This window comes from Trichechus manatus, unplaced genomic scaffold, assembly GCF_000243295.1.
Source record: "Trichechus manatus latirostris isolate Lorelei unplaced genomic scaffold, TriManLat1.0 scaffold00050, whole genome shotgun sequence".
NCBI classification, from domain to species: domain Eukaryota; kingdom Metazoa; phylum Chordata; class Mammalia; order Sirenia; family Trichechidae; genus Trichechus; species Trichechus manatus.
The window spans coordinates 3669520-3680680 of NW_004443986.1; the positions used below are offsets into that span (position 1 = coordinate 3669520).

The following is an 11161-nucleotide window of genomic DNA, read 5'->3' on the forward strand; positions in this document are numbered from 1 at the left end:
AGTTTTTTCTGTTTTCTAATACGGGAATTCAGAGAAGTAATATGAAAAACTATGCAAAAGAAATGAAGCATAAACATTACAGATTTTTATGTACATAATTTGCTCTGTTAGATTCATCTTTGGCCACACTAATTTTTATGGTCTTTATTCAGGAGAACAAAACAGGCTAAAACTCTGATTTGCAGCCATAAGCAAAAGTGTTACATAGATACGGTTAAATTTTTCTACCTACTGATGTGAAATTCTGAATGTCAGGTAAAACATATTGCAGAAAGTAGCATATAACCAATGAATTTATCTTAGTTAAATTTTAATTTCATTCTTACTTTACCTTTTTTTAAAACAGAGGAAAAATTATTTTAGGATATACTGATGCAGAGCTGTGCATGAGAGGATCAGGATATCAATTTATTCATGCTGCTGATATGCTTTACTGTGCCGAGAACCATATCCGAAGTAAGTTGTAGTTCCTTACGAACATGACAAGAAAACAATGGCATATATTCTAGTACATGTTTCAAATTATAACAGAAGGTAATGTGTTGAAGGAAACTATTTGGATACACGTCTGATCAGTATCATAAAACCAGTAGCGAAAGTTATGCTCTTTATTCATTAACTGCTCCTCTACAGCTGGCACACAGGAATGTAAAACTTTAGTCGCTGCGAAAATGACCATTTTGGTCAACAAAGCTTTAGTTTCACCCAGAAATTTTTTTATGGCATCATTATTTAATTTATAACTTAATCTTAACATAGATTTAAACTTCCAAATTGTATAGTAATATTTTAAGCTATAGGAAAACATTCCCTTTCTGAAATGAAAAAAAAAAAAATTACCTAATTTTTTCTCCCAAACACCCACATTTTCTTGATAGTTTCATGTGTGACTAGAATTGTCTGATTGGTACTTAATCTTCTCTTTAATCTTTTTAAAAAATTTGACTGAAATAGGATAAAATCAACTGTTAGAACTGTTTTTGTGCATTTTAATATGCTATGGTAAAAAAATTGTCAAGATAATTCTCTTTATTGGAATAAAATATGTTTATATGTCTGAGGGACTTTGTTTCAGAGATTCTCTTTAATATTTTGACTTTGGGTTTGATAATTTAATTTTTTTATTGTATTTTAGTGATTAAGACTGGAGAGAGTGGCATGACAGTGTTCAGGCTTCTTACCAAAGAAAATCGATGGGCGTGGGTTCAGTCTAATGCACGCTTAGTTTATAAAAATGGAAGACCAGATTATATCATCGCAACTCAAAGACCTCTAACGTAAGAACAAAGACTTAAAATGTTTTGTAGTTTCATTTTTTTATTTTAGAACAGTTGGATTTATAAAGCCTTCTTAAATTAAAATTTAAAATATATTCTAAGAGATTTTCGTCTGGAAATAAATTTAAAAAGCTAAAATAATATGTATAGAAAGAAGAGGGAATGAATAGGTGAGAGACATTGAGAAGATCGAACTGACAGCAACTAAATATGTTGTTGCTGTTGTTAGCTGCCATCAGGTTGGCCCGACTCATGGCAGCCCTGTGCACAACAAAACAGAGTGCTGCCCAGTCCTGGGTCATCCCCATAATCGGCTGGGAATTGGACCGTTGTGATCCATAGAGTTTTCATTGGCTGACTTCTGGGAGTAAATCACCAGGCTTTTCATCTTAGTCCGTCTCCACTGAAACCTGTTCAGCATCATAGCAACACTCAAGCCTCCCCTGACAGACAGGTGGTGGCTGCACATGAGGTGCACTGGCCACAAATCCACATGGAAGGTGAAAATTCTACCGCTGAACCACCAATGCCTCAACTAAATACGCAGAGCTATAGAGGTAGAGGAGTCAAAGAAAGTTCCACGGTTTTATCTTGGGTGTATGAAGGAGCAACAAAATGCTAGTACCGTCTATAAAACATAAGGAAAATACAATATTCTTATTTAGAGTATTTTGCTAAGCACAGTAGTGACTTGTAAGATTTTCTTATATATTATGGAAATGAGCTGTTCGTCAAATAGTTGTATTGCAAATGAGTTCTCTTTCTCAGGAATGTTGATTTTTTGTATATGGCTTGAAGTAAGGATCCATGCTGATTTCCCCCCTTATATGGATATCCGGTTGACCAGTAACATTTATTGACAAGACCATTTATTGAAAAAGCCATCTTTCCCCCACTGCATTGCATTTCAATCAGTTATATATATGTTACAAATATTTTCTCTCCATTTTAGCTTGGTTTATAATTCTTTTGCTATACAACAGTTTTTAATTTTAATATTGTCAATTCTGCTCAACTTTTCTTTTATAACTTCTGAGTTTTATGTTTTATTTAGACATGCCTCTCCTACTTGGATTCTTAAATTTTTCTAGTTTGTTTTTATGTATTTAGATCTTTTTCCCACCAGGAATTTGTTTTTTCCATGATGTCAGGTAGGGATGTAACCTAAGTGTGGAATTAACTGCTGTACTGAGTTTTTGGACAGATTCTAAATAATTTAACTTTTTTTTTTTGGCCTAAAAAAAACAACTTATGGCAACAGTCATCAGGATATTTAGGCCAAAATAAAGCCCATGTTCTCTGCAGTGAAACTCAAACTGTAGTCTTTTCTTTTGCTTACTCTTTTTCTTTTCCTGCATGTGAAATATTTTAAAATGTTGATGATAGGAGAACTCTTCCTAATATATGCAAACTTTCTCGTACACAATTTTAGAGATGAAGAAGGAACGGAGCATTTACGAAAACGAAATATGAAGTTGCCGTTTATGTTTACCTCTGGAGAAGCTGTGATGTATGAGGTAGCCAGCCCTATTCCTCCCATGATGGATCCCTTACCAGTAAGGAATAAAAGCAGTGCTAGTGCAAAAGACTCAGCCACTAAATCAACTGCAGATAAGGATTCTGTCAATCCCAGTTCCCTCCTGGGTGCGATGATACGACAAGATGAGTCTATTTATCACTATCCAGCTTCAAATACTGTACCCTTTGAAAGAAACTTTTTAAACAGATCTATGAATGAATGCAGTAATTGGCAAGATAATATTACACCAATGGAAAATGATAATATCCTGAAACATGAGCAGATTAGTCAGTCTCAGGAAATGAACCTGATACTCTCTGGAGGGCATGCAGGGCTCTTTCCAGATAATAAAAATAGTGAGTTGTACAGCATGATGAAAAACCTAGGAATTGATTTTGAAGATATCAAACACATGCAGCAGAATGAGGAATTTTTCAGAGCTGACTTTTCTGGTGAGGATGACTTCAGAGACATTGACATGGCGGATGAAATCCTGACGTATGTCCAAGATTCTTTAAATGAATCTACCTTCATGTGTTCAGGTTACCAGCAGCAACAACCCATGGCCCTGAACTCAAGCTGTATGGTACAGGAACACCTACAGTTAGAACAACAGCAGCAGCTACAGCACCACCAAAAGCAAGGAGTGGAGCAGCAGCAACAACTGTGTCAGAAAATGAAGCATATGCAAGTTAATGGCATGTTTGCAAATTGGAACTCTAACCAGTCCGTGCCTTTTAGTTGTCCTCAGCAAGACCTACAACAGTATAATGTCTTTTCAGACTTACATGGGACCAATCGAGAATTTCCCTACAAATCTGAGATCAATATTATGCCTTATACACAGAACTTTATTCCTTGTAATCAGTCTGTATTACCACAACATTCCAAATGTACTCAGTTGGACTTTCCTATAGGGAATTTCGAACCATCCCCATACCCTAGTACATCTTCTAGTTTCGAAGGTTTTGTCCATTGTTTACAAGGTACTGAAAACCAAGAACATGGAATAAATCCACAGTCAACTGTAATGACTCCTCAGACATGTTATGCCGGGCCTGTGTCAATGCATCAGTGCCAGCCTGAAACTCAGCACACCCGCTTGGATCAGATGCAATACAATCCAGCAGTCCTAGGACCACCGACATTTCTAAATGAGGTAAGGGTTTTTATGAGTCCCTTTTAGGGACTCTTTTTACCTTATGAATAAATAGACATAGTTGTAAATGGGAGCCCAGGTAGCGCAGTGTTTAAGAGCTCGGCTGCCAACCAAAAGGTCGGCAGTTCGAATCCACCAACTATTGTAAATTTGTCAATAATTAGATTTTATAGTGTTCACGGGAGAACATTTCTCATTGTATCTGTGACTACTTTCTTTAAATAAGCCAGTAGTTTTCCACTAAGTTATTAATGTAAGTGTAATGTATTTACCTAAAACCTAAAGGAGAAATAAATCAAGGGCTAAAGTAATGAAAATGTCCTTAATGGATGGCCTCAGTTACCAGGTAAAATTAGTTTAGAGTAGGAAATTTGGTTTATCTCTCTTGATTTGTTAAAATCCATATGACCTTTTAAAAATTTGAAATTTTAAAAACACATTTACATTTTTAAACATGTTTTCTTCAAAGCTCAATTTTTTATATATGTTTGAAATAGGGTTAAAGTCAAATGTTGGCGTGCTTTCTTAGAATGCCTTTTTCCTAGAATATCACTGGAATTCAGTCATAGGCTCCTCAGTGTTCTCTACAATCTCTCCATGTTCTCTGGCAGGCCCTCATTTGATCCTTTAAGGTAGTTTTTTTTTTTTCTGGCATTCTTAAAAAAGACGGACTCCACTGGCTTTCTTTCATGCAAGTTAAGCTTGGTGCTGTATTTTTATTGTTTAAATGTGTCATCAGAACCCTTCTAACAGCAAGCACACTTTAAATAAATCTAAAAATACTATTCATGTTTTTTAAAAACGTTAACATAATGATGGTAGCTGCTCTCTGTGGCCACCTAGGAAAGTATATTTAAGTTTAGTTGCAAAACATATTGTGACTAAAATTAAGTTCATTGGTCCCTGTTTACTGTGTATTTTAAAAAAAGAAAAGAAAAAACCCATTGCCATCAAGTCAGTTCCGACTCATAGCGACCCTGTAGGACAGAGTAGAACTGCCCCATAGGGTTTCCAAGGAGCGCTTGGTGGATTCAAACGGCTGACCTTTTGATTAGCAGCTGAGCTCTTAACCACTGCACCACTAGGGCTTCTGCTCTGTATTAGAGTATAAGAATTAAAAAGGTGACATGAATCTTTACGGTTTTCCTGATGTTTTTCATACATTAAGTTTATGTGATCGTATATGAGCTTTTTAATAGAAAACGGTTTTTTTATTGTCATTCCTCACATCCTTCAAATATATTAAAAGTTAATATTCAATTACAGTCTGTCTTACATCATTGCTATGATGTAGACATGGGCACAGTGACTTAAGTCTTGAGTTACTTAATTTAAAATCATTTTGAAAGGGGTTTGCATTAGCATCATGTGAGTTCTTGACTGTATGTTGTCCCCCTCCTCACTTTGTATTGCTTCTTTATGAATAATAAGATAGTAAGAATTCTGTAGGCCTGCACATTCCACTAGGGAACCCACTAGTCACATGTAGCATTTGAGCACTTGAAATGTGGCTAGTCGAAATTGATATGTGTTGTAAATGTAAAATACACACCAGATTTCAGACAGATTTAAGACTTGTTGTTAGATACCGTCAAGTCAATTCTGACTCAGAACGATCCTGTGTACAACAGAATGAAACACTGCCTAGTCCTGCACCATCCTCGCAATTGGCTTAAGACTTAGTATGAAAAAAAAAATGTAAAATATCTCAACATTTATATATTGATTACATGTTGAAATGATAAAATTTTGGCTATATTGGGTTAAATAAAATACATTTACAAAATTAATATTACCTATTTTTACTGTTTTTTAATATGGCTACTAGAAAAATTAAAATTAAATATGTAGTTCACATTATATTCCTGTTGGACAACACGGTTCTAGACAGTGTATTTGAAGAGAATTACTGACTTGCATTGTGTTATGACTGTTGAGTTACTTGTTCAAAACCCATTATCTGGACAAATAATATTACCTTCCATTTGAAGACTCAACAAAGCTACCATTCATTGAAGAGCCAGATTATGTGATTTTTTACCATGCATTCAATATGTGTTTTGGAGAATATTTGAAGTAATCAACATTTTGATTACTGAAGCCTAATGTTACATAGACTTTAGAAAGGTTGAATTTATTTAAAGCAGTTAAGGACATGATTTTAATCTGTTTGAAAGTTTATACGACTTTAAATACTAAAATACAGAGGCTCCATGGGCTGTAAAATCCTACAGACTTCGTACTGCAGTGACTCTGACATGTATCTTCATATCCATCATTTCATTGTCCATCTGCTTGCCTCCCTCTCTTCCTTCCTTCCCTGCCTTTCTCTTTTTTTAACAGCAGTTATAGAAACCAGACTGTGTTCAGTGTAAGAAGGCACGAAAGTGTATTTTCTTTTGGTAAATTGAGTCTATAATTAGTATAATACTTTAGTGATATTTGTTTATTAAAAGTATATTGCATATAAGAAATTAAGTAAATTATACCTATAGTATAATATTTTAGAAATATTAAGAAACTCTTAGAAAATCAGAACTTATCTCTTTCAGAAAAGTTCTAGGTTATCTGCAGTTCCGTGTAGTTAATGCATTTCATCATACTGTTGTTTGGGGTTCAACCTGTTAGGGTGAGTTTTGGAAAGTTGGCATCTGTACCATACCAGGGCCCTGTAGTAATCCTGAATGTGATCAATTAATCACTACCCAGAAGTTGGCTGAGACAAGTTCTAGTCAAAGCAGACCTACTTAAAACAGAATATTTAACTATTATTCATGAATAGCACTCTTTACCCGTCAGTTCCTGTCCTACCAAAAACAACTCGTTGATCAAATATGCTCCTAACATATGGAATGCCGAATCTGAAGTGGAACAGTTGCATCACTTACTTGTATCACCTACAAGATTTCTTGTCAAATTAATGGAGAAACTAAAAGGTTATAAATGCAGCTGATACATACATACTCAGTATATCTTTACCAAATGAAGAATTTAAAATTTAACGGTAGTAAAGGAATTTGAAATTTAATAGTATACAAGAGTGAGATTTTAAAATTCTATTTTAACATATCATTTAATGGTTTATGATATTTGAAAAGATCTATTCTGATAAGTAGCATTGCTATTTTTGTTTTCATTTGCAGAATGGAGGAGTTTTAAATGAAACATATCCAGCTGAATTAAATAACACTCAGACTACCACTCATCTTCAGCCTCTTCATCATCCATCAGAAGCCGGACCTTTCCCTGATTTGACATCCAGTGGATTTCTGTAATTCCAAGCCCAGTTTTCACCCTGGTGTTTGGATGCTGCTTAAATTAGCTTGTGAAGGATTGCAGAGTAATAAAACTGTCAGTGTTGGGCAACAACAAGTTGTGATATGGTGGCATTGATGCACATTGTTCACATTGTTATTCTAAACCATACTTTAATTTGCATCTCTAGAAGAAGAGTTAAAAAATAAAAGAAAAATTTGTGTACTGCAGTCTTTAAAATATGCTGCCACAGAATAATGAGATACCATACTACCTTTCACATTATTCTGAGCCCCACAAAATATGCAAAACTTATTCAGAGGGATTTTAAGATTCTTTTAAATAAGAAAATTTTCTCTATTCCAATTATTTCTGTCGGAATAAAAATGAAATACTTCAGGTTTAGAACTTCTGGATTCTTATTAGTACATCAAATACAGAGTTTTAAAATTAAACTATTTTTTCCGTTTGTTAACTATACTTTTATTTCAGATGTTAAAATAGTGGTTTGGTGTTTTTATAAAAAACATAATCTTAATGCTTTTCTTCACTGTTAATCTAAGTGCCTCACAATTTTTTCTACCTATAATACTGTAAGATGTATATTTTATATAAAATATACTTTTTCTTTTTTAATTAAATTAATAACATTCATTTTATGCACAATTATTATTTGTATTTCTTAAAACCAATTATTTTTATTAATTCAGGCATGTTTTAACTGCACTACTCATTTCTTAGGTAAAGGGCAAATAATGATTGAAAAGATAATTATTATATAATCTAGTTGCTTCTAAACATTAAATGTTGCTATGTGCCTTATATGGAAAAAATTTGAAAGTAAAAAGTCCTGCCGAATTGCCCAATTATCTCTTAATTATTATTTAACTATTAAGATTAAAAAAAAACCATTGCCATCGAGTCAATTCCAACTCATAGCAACCCTATAGGACAGGGTAGAAATGTCCCATAGAGTTTCCAAGGACCTTTTGGTTAGCAGTTGTAGCTCTTAACCACTTCGCCATCAGGGCTCCAACTAGTAAGATCAAAAGAAACCCATTGCCATTGAGTCGATTCCGACTCATAGTGACTGTTAAGATAGTAGCACTCAGTGTTTCCTGAAGAAAAAAATGTACCACTATATACCTTTACTGGAATCTTTGCAGTGACAGTTGGATGTTGCATTGTGAACAGTCTTTTAAATGCAACCATGTTTGTTAAATTGCAATGAAGAGAAGCAGCTTTGTTTCTAGCTTCTTGATTAAATTAAGCAAAGCCATCCTTGTTAGTGTGTATAAATTGTCTTTAAATACTGTTCTAGATTTATAATCCTTTCAGATATATTATGTTGACTTCATAAATTCCTTTCTTTAAAACAGTGAGAACTATTTGTTTTTCTCATATTTGATGAGTGTTAAGATTGAAGATACCAATGTTTGGTGTAAAGTATTGTTATGAGTGAAATGAATGGTGCATTGTATAGTTTGTAGCAAACAAAATTATCTGTAAAATAATTTCAATCTTTCATTTAAAAGTAGTCCATACTTCTGTGTATGCACATAAATATGTTTGGTTTTATATATTTTACAGTGTCTTTTTAAGAAATCAAATAATAAATCCAACTGCTTTGAAAGTGGTATTAAGAAGAAGACAACCATGCAGCTCTTTTAACTTCAAACATTAGGTTGTTTCTATGGTATAATGACCTTTATTATCAATAAGGCAAAGTAATCACTATACCGACTTTACTGGAATCCCAAACTGAGATGTACTAATAAAGTACAACTTTCTTTTTTTTTTTTTTAAGTACCAGTGTGTGTAAAAGTGGCTTTAGGCAAAGTATCTATGTCAATACTGTACATTTGCAGTCAAAATTATCAATCTATAGAATCAATTTCAGTGTTGAAGAAAAACTATTGTCTAAAACATTTCATAATTTGTTTCCAGTGTGAGGTGTCACTAAAGATTTAGACCAGTGGTCTGTATTAATACTCCATTTTTACATTTAAAGCTTTCATTAAAAAATCTTCATATACACCATTCTTGTTAGTATCTTCCACATTATTGGATGAATTACGTTTAGTGAAAAATAGGCTTTGTAAATTGTGTGAGTATGATGACAGTTATACACTTACTATAAAATTAAGTTTCTAAAGCAATATTGTATATTTTTATCTATATAAAATAACTAAAATTTATCTAAGAATAATAAAATCACATTAAACCAAATACACCTTTGTCTGTATTTTAAGTTCCAAAGAAAGAAAGAATGCTTTATGTATTGCATTATTGAGGGATTTATTTTTATATGGTGTGCACTTCTAAGGATGTATATGTGTTCAATTTGAACTTTTTCTATATCTGATTGTTTTTAGAGTACAGGATTACCAATGCTCCAATTTATTATGAAGCTTTCAATCTTTACTATGCACAGACTAGTGTTTTTCAGTATTGCTCAATTTTAGGATAAATGTTTTCGTGGCTTTTTTCTTTCCTTCAGAATGTTATTGCTTACATATGCCATGCATACATTTTTGTTTGTTTAAAATACTGACTTTTAATTTCCATACTTATCAAATGGAATTATATACAATAGTATAATAAAGTTATCACCAAGTATGAAAAATATGTTTTAATGTAAACTGTTCTTTCTGATCCATATAAAGGAAGTCATCATTTATAGCATAATAGTAAAACTATGTTGGATAATCTATAATATTTAAGGATATGTTAAATCAGTAATTCATAAACTTCTTATATAAGTCTGCCCTAGTTATTTTGACCTTTACCTGAATATAAAATGTATACTTTCAGTAACTTCATATATCAAAATGTTTCTGAAATGGACTGTTCATTTAAATCTTCTATTATCAGTGTTATTACATATAATGGTGTTAGTATCTCAGATCAAGATCCAAACCACATTCTAATAAACCAATATTTTAAGCTTATTTGTGAGGAATTTTGAAAAGAGCGCTGGTTAGCTATATTATGTGCTTACCTGTTGCCATCAAGTCAATTCATATTTTGTGCTTAGGTTAGAAAAATTATTGTTCAAATCTAAGCTCTCTCTTTAATAAATGTAAGTGACACATATGCCTTTGGCCTTAAATTCTTACCTAGTTAACATTCACCAGTAATTCTGCAATTAGTTTAAAGAAAACATTCCAAGGAGAAAACAGTTCTCATTCCAGTAACAACCATTTTTACGCTAACTTTGTATTTGTCATCTACAGTTGTTGGATGTTTTTCTCAACAACCATATATAAACATAGCAAATTAGCATCATACTTAATTTTGAACATCTTAGATAACACTGAATCTTTTGTCTGTTTAAGAAATACATGAGATACTCTTTTAGTTACTTGGTCTGAAAAAATCAAGTAAAAATTTAGATAATCTGTGTCTGATCTCCACTTGCACTCTCGGCTTCTGCCCACATGAATGACTTCAGCTTGCCCCCTTTTCACCAACTGTACCACACTGTTCTAGGAATGTTAGCTACTGACAGGACTGGGTGATACTTCTCTAATTCTCTTTCACTGTCTACAAATGACCTTGCTTCAATGTTTTTACTTACAGAACTGAGACCATCAAAAATCCTTAACACATCCTAAGTGTCCTGTACCATCACCTCACATTACCACTGTCCTTGGTTTCTTACTCTTACCTCCACTATATGAGAAGGAAGGGTTCCTCTACTCTCTAAGGTTAACACTTGTGCCAAGGTTAACGAGATTCCAATTCTCATCCCCTTAGTTCTACATTTCCCTTCTCTAGAGTCTTTTCTCGTCATAGGCTTCCCTGTTGCGCACATTTCCTTCCATCCTGAAAAATAAAAATAAAAATAAATCACTTGTTCCAGTAGCTTTTTCTTTTTCTTTTTTTAATTGTTGTAATTAAATGAAGTTTACATTTCAAGTTAGTCTCCCATACAGAATTTTTTTTTTT

The 11161-nt window shown here is 33.1% G+C and overlaps 1 protein-coding gene across 1 annotated transcript in view; it reads left to right on the plus strand.

Moving 5' to 3' along the window:
- The window catches only part of AHR (aryl hydrocarbon receptor), a 45088-nt gene extending 34041 nt beyond the window's left edge, over nt 1-11047 (plus strand). The window contains exons 8-11 of the mRNA XM_023732281.1: nt 347-456; nt 1136-1277; nt 2710-3955; nt 7099-11047. Coding sequence (XP_023588049.1) covers nt 347-456; nt 1136-1277; nt 2710-3955; nt 7099-7230 — 1630 coding nt within the window. The 3' untranslated portion in view covers nt 7231-11047. The remainder of the gene's footprint in view (nt 1-346; nt 457-1135; nt 1278-2709; nt 3956-7098) is intronic.
- The last annotated feature ends 114 nt before the right edge of the window (nt 11048-11161 follow it).